Below are 19,543 nucleotides of genomic sequence, written 5' to 3'. Positions count from 1 at the left end.
CGTAAAAACGTGATTGTTCCAGGATTCATGGCACTTTATCACGATTTTTTCCCTTGTAGTTTGGATTAATGAGAAAGGCACAACTGCACCGCTAGGTGGATTAAAACGGGTTTTTTTTATTTACAAGTCATAATTTACTCTCGTAACAACAACGGATATTCAAGAGCTCAAAGTATTTATATGCTAACCGAATATGGCAATCCTTGACGGAGCTAGAAAATGCAAGGTATTCTAAACTACACGTTTGTAAAGTGTAGAAGACGTAAAATTTGCGCTAAAACTTCTGATATAGCAGGCGATTTGTAGATGCGCAGAAACGGTTCAACTTCTATTTTCTTGATCTGGCGGCTTGCTACTATTACCAGTTCCATGGCATCATGCCAACACTCAAAACTGATTAAACGAGACAAACTCATTTTTTGACTACGTGCACTTTTTATGAAATAGATTGGCCAGCCATTCAAATTTGAGCTGCTACGAATGAGCGTGTACGTTACGTTTTGGATGGGGGGGACATGTCATCAAATTTAAAGTAAGCACATTTTTTTTTGAAAAATTAAATTTATTCAGAAAAATTAAAAAAAATCAATGGACATCTTGACGGGCATCGGTTACATTTATATATAGCTTGAATGTAGGGGTTCTGTTTTGTTGGCATTTCCTCTAAATTAGGCTCACACCTGCTCCTCACTCCACTGATCCTAATGAAGAATAATACAATATTTCTCAATAATGTTATACCTGGTTTCGAGGCCAGTTTCCTTTTCTTTGTGTTTGCTTGTTTTCTGGCTGGCTGTTTTTGTTTTAGTGTGTGTGTGTTCCTACTGGATATTTGTGTGTATCTTCTAGTTTCAAACCGCTTTCGAATGAAACAAAACAAACTATAGTGTAGTGCTGGCATGCGCTTTTCCGCTGAACGGGCCTCATTCTAATTCAACAGATTTTTTAATTTTTCCGTAGTTTTACGATTTTTTTGTATTTTTTTTACTATCTTTTTACTTTCCGTCCATTGTTTTGTTTGTGTATGTGTGTTGGTGTGAGAAACTGCTTTTACAATTTATAATATTGGTATGTTCGAAAGAAATGTAGATAGTTCTGTATGATAGCTGTTTCGGTTTTCAATGGTTACTGTGTGATTCGCGGAGGTTTGGTTTGGTTCTCTCCGGCCCTTTTGTTTTTTTCCTGCTGGTTGTTTTTTTTCATTAATGTATTTTCATTATACAATCTCTAACAACAGTTTCAAATAATTTCAGCACACGGTTCCTGATCTTTCGTTTGTTCTGTGACAGATACTTTATCTTTTGTTTTTTATTTTTTGCATAATGACCACAATCGATAAATTTGTTGCGCAATTCGAAAACGTTCTTCCAGTTCCTGTCCGTCGATTTTGCTCACGGGACGCGGTTCAGGTAGAGCGGGGAATTGGGTAACAAAATCAAAAAAAAAGTTTTCTCTCTTTCAAACTTTTTCGGTTTGATTTGACAATTTTGTATGCTGCTCGCTAACTTTTCCCTGGTTGTGTGTGTGTGGGTGTGTGATCGCAAATTTTCGTTTCTGATATAAATACAAGCTACAGTTAATATATAGGTTTTCTTTTCTCTAGCTTTGTTTCCTCTTGTTATTATAGTTATTACTTGTTACCTTTAAATTAATCATTTACTTTCTCTTTATAATAGAAATATTGAGGTAGTTTTTCTTTCTTGTTGTTTACTTCTTCCGTGTAAAACAGTTGCGTGCGTTCGCGTATGTAAAGATGATTTTATTTGTTTGCTGCTTTGTTTTGCGGTTTCTCTTCGCTAAGTTTAAAATACTTGCTCCTCTTAAAATATACCATTCAGTTTGTTTATTATTTTTCTTTTTCAGCATGTTTTCTTTCACGCGGATCTATCGGCTAGAAGTTGTGGTTTTTTGTGGTACACAAAAGTTAGGTTGGATTGATTCTTCTTAAATTTTTTATTTTCAAAATTTTATTTTTTTTGAATGGGTGTTGTTTGTGGAGATTGGATTTTGCCGTTCTTTTAGGTGTGTGTGTGTATGGATGCTTACACCAGTGGAACCGAACTTGTAGAAGAGACTTTGCTTCGGGAGGATGGTGGTGAATGTGTGTGTGTGTGGTTACATGGGGGTGTGTTTGTATATATATAAACTACGAATGTGTTTGTAGATTTTACTTGCTGGCTATAAAAATGACTATTGTGGTTGGAGTCGCCGTTATTCTCTTGTCGACTCCGATAAATATGCTTTGCGTTTGTCTGTGACAATTGGATGGAAACAGACAGTGTATAAAACGGTAAATTTTGTTCACCTGAGTTGGTGGTAGTGGTCAGATTAACGCTCGAACGTTAATAACATTAAGGCTATTTTGATTTGAATGGCTATTGTTTGCGGGGGAAAAAATTGTTGTATATATTTGTCTGGTTTGGATGTTGATTAAACAGGTTGCTTGGATCAATAGAAATAAGAATAAAAAAAAAGTTATAAAAATAAAATCTTTATCCATTAATATTGGTTCATTTTCATTAATTACCGTATTTTTACAAATCTATCTTCGCTTATTTTTTCTTGAGGGAGATATAAATACAGATAATGACAGGAATATAAACTATTATCACACAGGCATGTCAATATTTGCATTATATCCTAACTCATACCTAACATCGCTATCGTAGTTATGCTGTCTGTTAATTATTAAACAATGACAAAAATAAAAATATATATTATAACTTACTGAATCCTAATTAGAGCTTCCTTCGTGAGAACAAGTGTGTCTTGAGTTCGTCTGGTACGATTCTATTCTCGGCTGTCATTGCGGATGTTGTGGCTTTCTTTTTCTTTGTTTGTTAGTTTGTTTGCTGGATCTACTACCATCCTGTTCGGATTCTGTTCGGTTGCATATACGCAGGCTGTACCTTTATATAGATATATGTATAGGTCCGCTGCACATGTTGATTCGTCGAACCGAAGGGAATCAAACGTAAAAAAAATGCCACAAAACTTTTCCTCCGCTACTGCGTCGTCGTAGTAGGCGGCTAAAACACTGATTTTTTTTCTTTCACTTGTTTGTGTTGAAACAATAAAGAACTTCTTAACACGATTATGTATGGGGCTGTTTGATGAGAAGGAGTGTGTGTGGTGTCTGCGTGGTGGGGGGGGGGAGGATTAAGGAGGGGAAGAGAACGTGATAAAACAATAGTAAATATTGCAGAAAGTGGTTGGGGTGGGGGTGGTAGGAGGAAAGATTCTTAGAGGTATGTATGTGGATTTGCACGCCACCATTTTTCCCGTTACGATGTAATTCAGTCTCCTTAGTTGGTGGTGGCGATGAAAAGTTATCCAGGGATGGGTGTCGAATGTACTTAAACATATACGGGAAGGTGTTTCTATGTCTACATAAATGTGTTTCTAATCGGAAGCGTATGCAACGCAATACATTTTTGTTGCTATGTGTGTGTATTTTTTGTCTATATTGTTTTGATTTCTGGTTTCGAATTATTTTTTTCTAGCAGGCAATCATTTATTTCGCATCTGACAGCTCCCGAAGCAGGCTGGGTGTTTGCTATGTATTTCTTTTTATTCTCCTATCCTGCTTGTTGTATTCGGAACTTCTAGCGGTTGCAAAGAAAAAGACTACCGTAAACAAGAACTGTATATGTATTGGTTGTCGTTTGGACTGGCGACTCTGCCTATTTTCAGTTGGCTATTTTTTAAGCATTTGTTTCCGTTGTTTTTATCTAAACATAAAACTTACGTGTTCTTTAGCTTTAGCTCAGTTTCGATGTTTCGCCGTTCTTCTAGTTTATAATTTAGTTTTATTTCATTATATAGTTTCAAAAATCCTTACAGCTCTATTTCAAATTAAACGAAAATAAAAAAAGAAATGTATCTTTTAAGAACGAAACGTATGTGGTAGAATTCACGATTTTCCATTTTTAGTAGTAGTAGTAGTAGTATTAAATAGTAGTAGTAGAAGTAGTAGTAGTAGTAGTATTAATAATCAAATCTAAACCTTGCTCCTTGATCTCTTTCCTCTGATTTTTATTTCTTCTCTCGAATATGTCCAAATAGTTTGTTATCTATAGCGCGTTGTCTAAAAATTAAGATGTTCAGATTTATTATTCGAATAGATTTCAATTAAAAGCAACTTATTTCCATGAAATGCATCTCATCATCTATCAATAATCAGTTTCTACTGTTTGCAGTTCGTGACGGTTGCTGTTTGTTTTGTTGTTGTTGTTGTTCTAAATGCTATTTAATTTGCTCATGTTGGCCCAAAAAAAAAACCGAAAACACAATTTCCAATCTGCCAAACCGGGTGTAGGTACCACCGAGCTTGTTTTGCTGTAATATGTTTTTTAATTTCTTTTTCATCAAATCCTCTTATATCATGCTTCAATCCAACTATGAATAATATCTGTTCATGCTTCTAAAATTTGAGGGGTGGTTTTGTTTGTTTTGCAATTTTAATCCTAAATATTCATCAATATGAGGTAAGAATGTTTCATCTATTACGTTTATGTTTATCCAAACTGGTTTCATCAAGATATTTTTTTTGTCTTTCTAGGTTATGTGTTATCAGTGAGGAAACCGGCAATTTGGTTAATTTTATGTGACCTGAATCTCTCTCTCTTTCTCTTTCTGTTTCGTTCTCTCAAGTGACAAGGTGATCTTATACGTTTTTTTGCTAGTTTGATCGAGGTGATTAATATTTATATATTTTCTTTTTTGGGTTAAATTTTGTCCTGAAGAAACACGCCAAAAATCAACTCTACATCTACCAATCATGTTTTTGTTTGTATTTTAATTTTTCTTTTCTTGTGATAATATGTCATATGGTTTTTTTTTGAGGTTAGGCAATCTAAAAGTTAATACTACTATTTAATTGTAATGGTATTTTTCGATCCAACTTTTCTCATGGATGTTTTCTATGTTTTATTTCGTTTTCTAACAGTTTGAATAGACTACAGATTTTGTTTTCGCGCATTTGTTTACATTTTGAAAACCATTTTTTCCAGCGATCACCTTGCCTACTTTGCTCTGATCTACGCTGAATTTTCTGGAAGTGTGTGTGTCTTTTGTGTTTGTGTATTTTACTTTTTCTTCTTCAAATGCAAATGTGAAATGTCACTGTCAAAAGCTTTTTTCTCTGGTTTTATCTAAAGAGGTGCAAATAAAAGTCCAAACTTGCTACGTTTTGTTTCTTGTTTGGTGTAATATTTTTCTCATTATTCGATTCGCGTCAACGTTGTGAAGTGAGTGTTTATATAATGCTTGCCAAAGTATGCTTTGACTGATTGGTTTGTCATTTTTGTTCGTTTGTTTGTTTTTTTTTCTTTTCTTGTTGCATCCCAAGTGACCTCAGTCTGTTGTAAAGCTTCGTCATCTATGGTTTCATTGACCGGGAAATACGATTCTGTTTTCAGTTGTTGGTTATCTTATTGTGCGGGGAATAATCGTTCGTTAATCATTGTTAGATTTTTGTTGTAAAGCGGCTATGTTTTGTTGTTTATTTTATGTCATAACTTTACCTTTCTCTGTAGCTTGTTTGTCAGCTTCCTTGCCTCTTGTTGCGCTTACTGGTTTGTTGTTATTGTTGTATTTGTTGCTGCCTGTTGCCAAATGGTCATTTCACTTCGTTTCAGATTGTTTCTGCTGCTGCTGCTGCATGGTTGAATGGATGTTTATTGCATAAAATCATCGAACGCAAATGCTGGTTACTCCTCCAAGTCGAGGTTTCACTAGTTTTCCATCGCATGTTTGTACTTTTCCATTTGTACCCAAAATATTGTTGCTTCTGCACGGATCTACAGTGTATCTGGTATAGAGTGTCAAACAAATCGGGGTTTCAATTGAACTTTTAAGTGATGCAAAAGAAATAAAATGAACTGAACGAAAAACAGTTGCTTTTCAAACACTGTTAACAGCGTTGCTAAGTGAAATCTCATCAATGCTTACTATGATTTCTTCAAGATAGGGACATCCACCAGGAAACAGTTTGTAGTGCGTTTTGTGGTTCCGGACACGTTTTCTAGCACAGACCGATCAAAACTCTTTCGGAAAACTGCGAAAATATTTACGTTCCTCAATTGAATAACGAATATAGCACACAAAATAAACGTTAATCGGTATAAATTTAATCTTTAACGTTGCTTGAGAAGATGTTCTAGTTGATTGGATTTGCTTGAAAAAATCCTTCATGGAAAGAATTTTTTGCTCTACTCATTTGCATTCATCAGCTCTGTGTTCAAGTATAATTTTCTGTTAGAAGTAAAAAGTTTAAACATTGTTTGGATTGTTCGATTCGAGTATCACAACCCAAAACAAAAAAAAAAACACATTCATTGCTGTTCCGACTTTCCTCTCGCACTCGATTCTTGGCACAACTAATTAACGCATTACCCCTGAGCTTTCGCATCCGCTTTTTCATTACAAAAAAGTAAACAACAAAACCTAAACAAGAAATTATGAACATAAAATAACATAGGAAAATAATATACCTTTTTAAAGTTAAATTCAATTTTGACCTTCCTCTCTTTACCAAGGTTCGTTTGATTTTATACAAATATTCAACGATATTATAGCCTCTAGTATTTAATAAATATTAAATTTGTTAGCTAAATATCTTTTTTTCCTCTTTTTTTTCTCTTCCCATTTTAAATATATATAGTATATTTTCAATATAATATATATAATAAAAAAATCTAACAATTGATTTTACCTCCAAAACTTCGCTTCGGTTTTACGCCTTAAAAGATAACCTCACTTGGTACGTGTTTCACTCGCGATTTTTTTTGTTTGTTTGTTTTGTTTCTTTACACTCTTTAGTATCGTTTTTTTTTCTTAAATTCTTTCTTACTTTTTATCCCCGACAATAAAATTGTCAAATAAATTCCCGCACAACTCGCACAAATATCATGCGAATCCATGGCTGGCTTTGCTTTTTTTTAAATTTTTTTATATCCTTATACACTTCAGTCCAGTTAAAGAATCGTGTTCGAAAATGCAGTCAATCGTATGTTCGTATGCGTGTGTGTTTGTGTCAACATCGGTAGAATTTTGAATTTTGATCGCTTCACAAGTTGGTTTTGGTTATCTGTGGTTTCTTCTTCTTCTTCAATTCGGTTGCTGAGGCTGTATTTTCAACGTCCGAATTTGGTTTCCTATGCGATAAGACCCTCTCTAAACCTTAAACAAAACAAAAAAAAACTAATTCAGTGTGAGAGACTGATGTAATTATGCGCCGCCTGCCGAGAGTAAATGTTTTCCCTTGTTCGTTCTGTTTTTTGAAAGCCTAAAATTTTCTTGCCGGTCGTGAGCCAAAAACGTTATCTTTTTTTTTTACTTGTTTGTTTACAACTACTGTAGCTGTCTCTACTACTGACTCTCTCCCTCTCTATCTCTTGCTAACTCGTACATCAACTCCGAGACCACTCGCCAACTGAGACGGTAACGCGTCGAGCTGATTTTTCTAGATTTAAGTATGGGTGTGGCTTGCTTATAAAGAAAGGGGCTGGGGAAGAGATAGGGTACACCCCCTTGTTTTCGGGGATGTTTTTTTTGCGATAGGATAGGATGTTTGCAAAGAGTTTCGTAACAACAACAGAATTTGTTCTATTAACTATGACTGGAAACATGAGTAGGTAGGTTATGGTTGTCTGTGAACGTGCCTGCACATATATGACAGTAGTTTAGGGGGCGTGACGGGGAGCTATACTGGTTTTGGACCTGTTTAATTCTATTGTTTTAATATTGTTAATAAGGAATGAGGACAAGTTAAAATCGTCAGTCAAGTAAACTATTTTGATTTTGTTTGCGTGTTTGAGGTACTTCTCTATTTCATACATATATTATTGTTGATTGTTCTATGTTCGATTGTTTTTCACGTCTCCTTGTGTATGTGTGTGTGTGTGTTGGAAAGTTGAGTTCTGTGCTACTAGCATGATTTAAACAAAAAAAACAAAGTTAATAAAACAACATTTAAGGGGAAACTGGGAAAATAGCGTGTAGGAAAATATAGGTTTCAACAAGTATGCTCAACAACAAGGTAATAAAAATGATTAATGCACCATTAGTAAGTAAAGTTTGAACATAAATCTCTTTGCATATGTTTGCTGTTTCAATTCTGTTTATATTAGTAAGAAAACGGTGCAACACACATGTTATTCTGTGTTGATTGAAACAAATAAACAATGGCTGCAGCTCGCAGCTTTCGATGATTGATCATTCATTTGGCTATCCTAAAACTGTAGGCTTACTGTGTGCGGGTCTGGTTTCATGTGTATAGGTGATGGCTTGACACCTGAACGTTTCTGAGGTATTGGTTTTTTATTTCCGAACCGAACAATTTTAAACGATCGTATGCTTCCGAAACGGTGTAATTTTGACTGTGAAACTTTTCGCCGCACAAATCAACAAAGATGATGGTTGTGGATTGCTAAAACTGCTAACATCTTACATGATTTTTTTTTTCATAAGATTCATAACGTTAGGTTCGCATGTCACACATTCAGCACCGAAATCTAAGGCAACCGACGGTTCTTTGACACTTTTGTTTTTATCAAATAGGTCTCATAGCAAAATAGCTAAGTTTGGATTCATTTCCCCCTGTAGTGCCTTGTTTTTTTTGCAATCACATAGGAAAGTGACGCCACCTTAAACTATAAGCTTGAGCTCGTAACGCCTACTACAGACAATATCGTGTCAAACACAATTTCTCCTCAACATACTCGTCGCTATGTGATGCAAACGAGCGCATCCCTCTTTGCAATCAATCATAAAAAAAATCGTCGCTTTTCACTCTCATTAGTCTAAATCTCTCTCATTGCGCGTGCGGTATGATGTATCGAAAAAAAAATCAAAAAATGCATTTAAAATCTTTCATTTCAAACAGCTCATATGCGGTATATTTCTTTCCCCACGAGCTCTCCATTTTTTCCATGCTTTTCTTCTTCTTCTTCTCTGTTTCTCACGAGATAAATATTACTTTCATGCGCTCTCAGCAAACGCAAAGAGGAACTTTGACTTTTTTTTTGTTGTGTGTGTAGAATTGAATCTCTCTAGCCAGCACCTACTAATGATCCGATACTGACTGACGGGCGAGAGCGAAGTTTTAAACAACCCGCGGAACAATTGTTGTTCAATGTAAAGAATTTTACAACCTATAGCTTAATATGTACAAGTACGGGACACAAAGCTTCTCGCTTGGTTCTCTCTCTCTCTCTCTCTCTCTCTCTCTCTCTCCTTCTCTCTTTTTTCATGTTTCTCGTTCTCTGAGATGGTAATTCTTTGCTTGATTTCCAAATGGTTTTCGAAAACCACGCGGAACCGGTGATCGTAGGTTAACAACCACTGTGCCATATTTACATTTATTCTTCCTTCAAATTACAGTAGAGCAAATGTATAAACGCCATTTGTTTGTTTTTTCCTTTTTTCTTTTCACAATTTAATCAAACGAACGTAAAAAAAAACTGCCAAAAATGTATGCGTAGCGTTCGTGGTAAACATTACGAGCAATATATTGGTAGGAATGTAGATTTTGAATTTTGCGCTTAAAAATAAATATTTTTGAACTTATTATATGAAGAAAGAAATAATTTGACGGTTCGAGAGGGTTGGAACCAAATTGGACAGAATTCGCTCAACGCTCTCCCACACACACACAGCTACACCTTTCCAGAGGTACCGCACTTATGTTGACGTATGTGTGTGTGTGAGAGAGTTTGTAAATTCTGCATGCTCAACATTTGTTCATACAGTCCTGAGAGGCGATACGTTGGCTCTACTTCAAATTAGTTAGATTAGATACTTCCTGAGGCATTACATGTTTCACCTCCCTGATGATTGGGATTCATTCTATGATCTGCAGTTGCAGGATATCGATGGTTTTGATCTTACTGATTTGGATCTTGACTGCTGCTTTTGCTGCTCGAAGGGTAGTAGATGTTGGTGGTTGTATGGTGGTGGTGGTGGTAAGGATGATGGTTATTTTGGTGGTGATTGTGGTATTGGTTGCAGCAGTCTATCAACAACGACGATTGCAGATTTTGATTATGCGTTTGTACTAGACGATGGAGGCTGTGCGGCACCCGAGGGTGGTGGCGATGACGAGGATTGTTCCTTTGCCTTTTGCGCCTTCTGCCGATTCGTCGGTGGCGGAGGATTCGTGGCTAGCATCATGGTACGGATGCGTCGTTGGGCTGACTGGAATGGGAGAAATGATCAACATTAGTACTGGTGGTGATAATGAAAAGTCATTAAAAATTTTCAGAACCCGATTGCGGTAATAATATTCTCTATATTCAATAAATTAGCGATAGATAACCGTTCGTATAAAAAATGTTCAACACTGACTGTCGAGACTGACTTGAAACAGGCCAATGATATCGCTAGTAGTAGCCCCTTTACAATTGAATGTCGCATCTACATCCCTTCTCGCGATGTGGAGATCGACGGTGTAGTCAGCGATGCGAGTCTAACTGTCGATGTTCTGATAAAGGACGGGGTCGACCACTTTAAGAGCCCTAACCTGCAATCAGTTAAGATATTGGAGTGCATACAATTGCATTCCATGCCAATCGACGATTAGAAGTACTATCCATCAGACTCGTTTCGCGTAAGTTTCGTTGGATCCGCTTTACCGAACTATGTTGGAGCGGAAGGGACTCGTCTATTTGTGCGTCTGTTAGTAACGCGGGTCAAGAATTGTTCCAATCGCAAACAGCGAGGACAAACGGTCACCTACTGTAGCAATAAGCTACGGTGCAAATGTGGGAAAGGCCATGCGGACGATACTTGCAGGAAGGCAACTGAAAAGTGTGTCTACTGTGGGGACAAAAAAAAATAATGCCTCTTACGACTCTTGTCTTAAACGGGAGTAAAAAATGAAACCCATACCTCAATAAGACGCGCTGTAACAAACCCGAAGATAATCCCTCCTGTTTTGGTAAATTGAAACACAACTAGAAGTTTCCTGCGCTTCCTGATGGGATGTCAAAAATCCCAAATACTCCTATTTTACAGTTAGAAATGAGGGATTCCATGAGACACCGGCCAACCGCAAAATATGACCATCGTCGATTCGAACGAAACTTTGCAGTTGTGATCGGTTTATGAACCTAGCTCCAACAATAACAATTGATTATACCCTTTTTAAAAGTTATTCGCTTTAGCCCATCATAAAATGTCAACAATCTAATGTTTATCGTTTTAAATTGAAACTTTGTGGCATCTTAGAACTTTACTTAGTGAAGCTTTTGGGTTAATAATATTGTTGTTACAGTAAGGGGGAGTGAGGAGGGGCTCCTAAATTTTTTTACTACGTAACAGGCCGACGTGAGTACCCGGGTACCCACAAAACTGAAATGCCAATAACTAAGATAATTTCCAACCGATTTTGATACTTTTAGATGTTTTGGATTCAGAAACTCATCCACTTTTAGATTTGGTAAAAATGAATTGGTTACTTCATTCGGTTCCGGGGAATCCGGATTTCCGGAAGCATGTTTCAGTGCTGGGAAACTATTTATGAATTTCAATGAAATACCGGCAACATGGGTATCAAAATTCTTGGAATTGCATCAGTAGGCTGTTCCTCAGTACTGGACCTCGGAACAGACATTCCGGATCAAGTTCCCATGAGGCCATTCCATTCCAATTCCATTTTTCAAATTGCCATAGGGTCCCGTAACAATAAATAACAGACTTCCGAGACAATTTGAAGAGTTTTGATACTCATATTGCTAGGACATTATTAAAATTTACAAATCATACCCTAGTTGTGGAACATTACTCCAGAAAATCCGGATTACCAAGAACCAGATCCATTCATGAGGTTCAATTTTACCGAATCAAATAGTGGACGAATTCCTGAATCCAAAACATCTAAAAGTGTCCAAATCGGTTAAAGGAAACCATAGTTATGAGCATTTCAATTTGTGGGTACCCGGGTACCCTCGTTGGCCTGTTAAAGGTGTTTTTTGTTTTGTTGGACACATAACGGTTAAAGATGTAAAAGAAACTTTTTCAGTGTATTTGGATCATGGAGAAATTTTCAATAAAAAAGTTTTCCTAACAAAAACTTTTGAGATATTTTTATAACTCATACTATTTACAGTCAAAAATGCAATTTTCGTTTTCGTATGTGATTTTAAAAGTCACTTAAAAACAAAATGCATGAAACAAAAGTTTTCTGAGATATAGCAGTTCTCGAGATATTTTAAATTTTGTTCTAACAACACAATTATTTTATTTTATTACGACCTTTTCATAAGTTATTCGCATTTCTCCATCAACAACAATAGGGTTTTCAAAAGGCACAAAAAATTTCCTGTAACTTCCACTTTGTTATCAAGGCGATATTGTAAACCATTTTAAAGCTATACGAAAACAATCGAAAAATTATTCAACCACAGGATCTGATGATTAAACTATGTATTTGAATCATATTTTGGTTGTTTTCATGTAGCATTTAAATGATTTACGATATCGCCTTTAAATTAAACGAAAAGTCATAGGAAATTTTATGGTCCTTTGGAAAAGCCTATTGTTATTGATGGAGAAATACGAATAACAATCGATATCAGTTGTTGCATCCGAAAAGTATTTCGACAAGAAACCAATATGAATTCAAATCGAACTCCTGTCGAGTTGTGAGGGCTTCGTTGCATAAGGTTGGCTGAAAAGCTTTTGACAATTGGGTCATTGAGCCATATGCTGTTTTTCACTTGTTCCGATGCAGCTGACGTTAGAGATTTACTTTTTTGTACGCAAAATAGCAATTAAAAATTATTTTATAAAATTGAATTATCACGACCACACCTTCCATTGAACGACCTTGATCCCTATCTTTTTGCTGGGGTAACTGTCAAAAATGCTAACCCACGTGGCTAAATTCGCTATCAAAGACGACCGATAGTGTCAAACGAGGACGAGTTTGCATTTTTTTAGAAAATCGATTAAAAATTATTCTGAAGTTTCAAGAGATGAACTCGTTTGATTTATGTAATAAAAGACGAATTTGATTCTTCGTTTAATGGCCCAGATTTCATATCTGACCGTAATATTCAGACCGTATTTCCGCAGCAATAGGTTCGATTTATGCGAACCTTACCAGTAGTCTTTGAGGATAGTCAACGTTCCATTTGAGATTAAGTCTATGAAAACCGAATTTATCTATTAGTAAACTGGTGGAATACGTCGATTTTCGATTTACATGTAAGTTGCCTTCGAACTTGACAAAAAATTCAGAGAGCTCGCAATGACACCGAAAGTGAGGAACGAAATTGGGTGTACAGAGCTAAATGAACCGCTCTCAATTAACCAGTGTTGCCATGGCCTACAGAGTTACCATGCCGAAGATAGCAGGTCCAGCTCAACCAGCTGAAAGATGCCCGGAGAAAATGAAGGTTATAATTGAAGGACTGTGCCGGCAGCATAAACCAACTATCCGGCCGCTTCAATCGCACAGTGTTTCCTCATGATTGCGCTAGAAACCCGAATAACTGATGAAGAGCTAATCGAGGCCAAGAAAGTTAAGAAGGCCCCAGGATTAGACTGAATCCTAAGCCTGGTCCTGAAAACAGCGATACAGTAGAACCCGGATATATTCAGGGTATAAGCATAGACTAACACTATGAGGGAATTCCCACAAGAAAAGCTTCCCCGATAACTGGAAGCGACAGAAGCTGATACGTCTGTTGGATTTAGTCAGAAAACTTTTAGAAAAAATTACCCCTAAACCGGTTTACAAATTATACTGAGAGTGTGGACGGCCTTTCCTACATGTAGTTCGGCTTCCGGAAAGGCAGGTCTACAGTGGTGGTTACTATGGCCATGAAATATGCTTTCAACAGCTTGCAAGCAATCGTCCATTTGCTGCACAGCATGACGGTTTCTCAGTACCTTCGCATGATTTTGAAGAGCTACATTCAGAACCGAACAATGATCAACGAGACAGACAAGGAAGAGAGAAGAATGAAAATTACAGTGGGCATTGCTCAGGGATTTTTCCTCGACCCAACGCTATGGAACTGTAGCTTCCCAGAGGCGTGAAGATTTCCTGTTTCGGTCGCCACGCTCCAAGCAGTCGGGGAATCACTAGAAGAGGCGAATTTACAGTGGCCATAGATTCAGTGGAAGACTAGATGCAAGAGAAGAATATGGCGATATCCCATCGTTAATCAGAGGTGATGTTGCTTAGCAACCGAAAGATATGTCGGAGATTGTATAATCGACTCGAAGCGTGAGGTGAAGCTATTGAGCGTGATAACCGAGGTCCGACTGAATATTAATAGTAACGTCGATTATACTTGTGCAAAGAAGGCAAGAGCGACCTCTCTGTCTCGGGTGCACACACGGGTTGAAGAGACACCGGAGCACGTGGTTTTTGGCTATCCATGGTTCGGCTCAATGCAAAGTTCAATATTTGCTATCAGCGGGGCATACAATCTGCAGGTGCTACAATACCATGAATAAAACCCACCTCCCGAGGGATTTAGAATTTTTATCGGAACAGTGAGCGGTTATATCAACACCCCCGAGGGGATATTGAGATAATAGAACAACAACACTCCCGAAGAGATATTGTCATTCAAAGACGGCTTAAAATATAGCTCTTTATCACTCTGGGCTAGGAACAATCCTTGAGTTTTAGCTCTCTGTACATATGATCATCTATATGTATGGAGTACCAAAAATCCGGATACACATATCAAATGATATGAAGTTCTATAATCGGAATCACAAAGATCACACGAATAATACTCAGCACACTGAATAGTAGCCATGTGCTTGGGTAAATGCAGCAAATTCTTTGACATTTTCGGATTCACATCCGTCAGAAAAGTCTTTGTTTGAACGCAAGTTTGCAAGCTATGCAAATGGTTGGCATGTTCGGATGCAGCCCAAGAGCGAATCTTGTGCTTTATCCAACTTATCGAAAGTGATAAAACTGGATCTGAACCAACGAAGTCAGTCGCAGCGCCTGCACTAGCCAATTCGTCCGTCCATTAATTTCCAGTAATACCGGCATGACCGGGTACCCATAGCAGGTAGATAGCATTTGAAATGCTAAGTTCTTCGATTAGAGTTCGACATGCGATTACCAAGTTCGATCTCGAATCTGTCGAACTAAGTGCTTTCAGGGCAGCCTGACACTCAGAGCAAATATAGATTCTTTTACCTCAAATTCCCTGTTGAAGTTCCGATTGTACGTCACAAAGAATCTCGAAGATTTCTGCGTGGTATATGGTACAATATCTACCAAACGAATGAGATTGGTTTAATCTCATTTCACGACAATAAACACCAGAATGTAGTTTGTTATACAGAACCGTCTGTGTAACAAACTACATAATCTTCAAGTTGTCGCTCCATCCAGCCATTCCTCGCGAAGAGGAATGCCCACATTGAAAGTTTTAAAAGAAAAACTATGTATGAGTGTGAGGTCACTGGGAGCAAGTGTAAACTCATTTCCTCCTCATAAGTGACGCAGCCACCTTTGGGAATGAATTGTACAGTTATTTCTTGCCACGCTAATGGAAAGTATTCTGTTTATTATTATTATTTATTCTCTTTGAAATAGAACTGGAATAATTCCAACTTTTCCCACAGACTTATACGGAGCAAAACTTTCAATGACCCATTTGATCGATTCGGTTGTCACAATTCTTCGAGCGAATTCCCAAGAATCAGAACTACCTAAAAGAACTCAAGAGCAATCGTCAGTGATGGCTCCGTACAGCCTGGAAAGTGTGTCAAAAAGACAGTTCAGTATTAAATCTTCGGCAGACGATTATTCACCATTAACAGTTCTAATCGAACTGACGTGAAAGTCTTTTGATTTCGAAAGTAATTTATTTTATCTACTAGTCTCGTTGTGAGACATTTGTGCACAGGTTATTCCAACCACTTCGCTCAGAGGATCGAAGGGCATTTCTGTATACTTTATGAGCCAACTTGAATGCCTCCGACCCATCCCTGCGTCTGCGATTCCAAGCTCTTCTACATAACTTTTTGAGTCGAACAAGTTCGGTATTCCACCAAGGTGTTCCTCTAGAAGCACGCATAACTCGAAGCGTACAAGCTTCTTGGTATGCTGCTACTATGAGTTTGTTTTTTTTTAATTCACGAGCTCATCTAAGTCATCTGGAGATTCAATCGTCGGAAGATACCCATGAAACCTCATCGCCAAGCCCTTTTCGTAGAGGACCCAGTTCGTAGATTTGGGATTACGATATGTTAAATAATCGAAGACGATGGTCAGACAACGACGGTTCGAGGTTGTTTGGTACGAGGCACTTTGCCAACTCATGCTTAATACCGTCAGAGCAGAGAGTTACATCTAATACTACTGCTCTGCCAGCTCGAGCAAATGTTGGGCGATTTCCTACATTAAGTATGTGTATGTTTGTACTACTTAACTGCCCATAAAATCATAAGAGATGGATTTTTGTCGAAAATTAGTTATCTGTTGGATTGTATTCTGTATCACCACTGAATCATAATGCACGAATAAGATTACCAGGTTTGTTCAGAAAATATCTAAAAAAATACCAAAACATGGTTGTCCCATCAATAAGGCTCAATGAAAATGTAAAACTTGAACAGCGTTTTTATCGGTTTGCTGTTTTTCAATATGTTTTTATGGGCAGTTAAATATTCCATCAATTCGGTGCCTCTCAAATTGATATCTGAGCCGCCTCGAATTATGTGGTGGACACTTGCAACCGCCGATTATTAGGGGAAACCCATTTCTGACACAGTATGATATAACCCTTCTGAACTCATCGATAGGAATACAAGCACGAGGCATTTCACGTGGATTTGTCATGCCATTTTTGTTGAAAACTGCGAAGACGGGGTTAAGTAGCTTTCCAAAGTTTCCTTTATGAAAATACGGTTCTTGAACTAAAGGGAAGCTCTTCCTTCCTGCACAAGGCGGGATAGATTCATAGTTGCAGTACGTTTATGCTAATGATTAATTTGTGCTACTCTAACCATACTCGTAGCTTGCACAGCACTACACTTTTCATCATCAGTACTTGTACAGTAACTATAAGATACCAAACAAGTTCACTTATAATCACCTTAGCTAACCCCGAAATGGGTGTTAGGGTATAAGTATAATTTGAATTCCACGATTTACGAAGAAACAAACGTCCATTGTTTTAAAGATTCGCGTAACAAGACCCTTGCTGTGTTAGTGAGTCAATTCGGACCCCCCCCCCCCCCCCGAAAATTTTTAACTTCTTGAGAAATTTTAAAATAGTTTCTATTTTAAATTCATTCTAAGTTCAAAACCATTCCAAACCAGATTCGATTACCAAAACTGATTTTATTTAAATGAGGGTATTACATATTACGTATTGTACAATGAACATTTCAAAGTCGAAACTTTGGACCTTACTCTGATATTTTTTCTGTATCCGCTCCTGATGTTGCCCAGATAAACTCCATCTCGGAAATGTACAATAACGGAGGGTAGTTTATCAGGCAGTAAGTTGTTGTTATTCCTTTTCCTTTCTTTTTCAAAATCTAACCTCGGCAGGCAAAATGTACTTAACCCTAGAACGCTGCACTGGGGTACAAATGTACCCCACGCCTTCTTTGAAGCCGTGTCAAGACAAGAATTCGGCATTTACCGACCTGGGGTCCTAACCCATAATACAATTTAGAGTTCCTAGTAAGATAAATGTAGTATAGCCAGTTTGCTTATAATCTTCGTGGAATCAGGTGTCAAAGTTGGCGTGGGGTACATTTGTACCCCAGTGTACGGTTGCCGTTAGCGTTTCGTCAGGTTTCGTGCTGTCAGTGGAAATGAGACTCGTGACAATACCAGTTTAAAAACTGGTTGTTTTACTACGTAAGTAACAATTAGTAGTATAAAATCGTTTTTAATCATTTATTCAATTAATTTAATTTTACAGTAGAAAAAAAATCGTTTTCATTTTTGCTGATTTTTATTGTTGTATTGTTTATTTTTTAGTTTTTCAAAACATTGGCTCGCAAGTATAATTCGCGCACAGTAACTGCTGTAACAGTAACATTGCGTGTTACTGTTATTACTGTTCAGAAATATTTTTTTCAAATTTTCACCCCATTTCGTAGTATTTTCCAAAACCCGATTTTTAAACTTTCACTCTTGCAAATAATTGCACCTTTTTCAAAAAATATAGATGTTCCATTTTATACTGTTTCTTTCAACTTTTAGAATCATTTGGTTTTTCCAATCGGTTGAAAATTCGTTATAGTTATAGGAATTATTGTGCAAAAGTCAAAGCCGCGATCTTTTTAATTTTTTTTTGTTCGACCAATTTATGTACCATTTATTCAGTAAATTTTGTACTTTCGCTTATACAGCTGTTTTCGCAATTAAAAAATTGCATTGCAATTGTTTGCATTTTTACCTGCGAAAATTACGATCAAACGCGTGGGGTACATTTGTACCCCAATGCAACGTTCTAGGGTGGAAAACGCAAGTGCAACGTTCTAGGGTGGAAAATGCAAGTGCAACGTTCTAGGGTTAACATAATTGTACCCTACAATATTATCGAATGGAACATCTTAAGCTGAAAGGCAGATCTTTGCAATAAAAACCCAACACATACCTGAACACTGAAGAACGGACCGATAATATGCACGGTGGTCTCCTCGTCCACCGGGGTGTTGGCAGTGTGTTCGGGAAGTTTGATTATACTGCCGGTAACTCGTTGCAGCTCCCGCACGTTCTGACCTCCCTTGCCTATGATGCGACCGACCTACAAAATTGAAAGTATTGAAATGAAACAGCGATTGCTTAAAACCCATCCCCCGCAAACAGCCCACCCGCTCACCTGCGCACTGGGCACCAAAATCTCGACGGTTAATCTCACATCGTCCGTGCCCGAGACGAAGCCTTCTTCCCGCATCTTCTCGAAGATCAGATACTGTGCTTTCCACTGGGCTTCCGGTGTTCCAACAATGGTAACTTTGCGCTCGGTTTGCTGCTCGAGAGGTTTGTCCGCTTCCAGCGGGGCGATCTTGACGGAAGCACCGGAAAATCTTATAATATTACGAATATGCGATCCTTTGGTTCCGATTATAGCACCAACGGCATTATTTGGAATATACAGGTAAGTAGTTTCCTGGACCTCGCTAGATCCAGGCGGTGCCCCGGGAGCGGTCGACGGCTGGTACATCGGATAGTTCGAGCCCGGGTACATACCGGAGCGACCAGCGAATCCCATCCCATTGCCAGCGGTCGACATCATCGCCATCGGGTGTAACCCCGGGAACATTATACTCTGAGGGGCCAGGGCTTGCAGATCGTTCTCGTAGCTCTGGCGAAGTTTAGCACTGACCTGACTTTCGGCTTTGGACATGTTATCGATCGTTCCCTTGACGGTGATGATCCGCTCCAGATTAAAGCTGTTGATATCGTTTATAGAACTAACGGTGATCTTTGTGTCGGTGTCCTGCATTATTCGCTTGATGGTGTTCCCGCTTTTGCCAATGATGCGACCGATCAGGTTATTGTGAGCGAGAATTTTGAGACAGATCTCCCTGAAAT

At 37.8% G+C, this 19,543-nt stretch overlaps 1 protein-coding gene across 5 annotated transcripts in view; it reads right to left on the bottom strand.

Annotated features, from left to right (window-relative positions):
• Window positions 1-811: 811 nt before the first annotated feature.
• Window positions 812-19,543, bottom strand: part of LOC131693518 (insulin-like growth factor 2 mRNA-binding protein 1) — a 221,535-nt gene continuing 202,803 nt past the window's right edge. For all 5 annotated transcript variants that reach the window (XM_058981417.1, XM_058981415.1, XM_058981416.1 and 2 more), the window contains 3 exons: window positions 18,828-19,536; window positions 18,603-18,752; window positions 812-10,197 (listed from right to left, as the gene is read on the bottom strand). In XM_058981417.1, coding sequence (XP_058837400.1) covers window positions 10,045-10,197; window positions 18,603-18,752; window positions 18,828-19,536 — 1,012 coding nt within the window. In that variant the 3' untranslated portion in view covers window positions 812-10,044. The remainder of the gene's footprint in view (window positions 10,198-18,602; window positions 18,753-18,827; window positions 19,537-19,543) is intronic.

Source organism: Topomyia yanbarensis, chromosome 3 (genome assembly GCF_030247195.1).
Source record: "Topomyia yanbarensis strain Yona2022 chromosome 3, ASM3024719v1, whole genome shotgun sequence".
In the NCBI taxonomy this organism is placed as follows: Eukaryota; Metazoa; Arthropoda; class Insecta; order Diptera; family Culicidae; genus Topomyia; species Topomyia yanbarensis.
The sequence above is the reverse complement of the archived record's forward strand: the minus strand, read 5'-3'. Positions and strand labels throughout refer to the sequence as shown.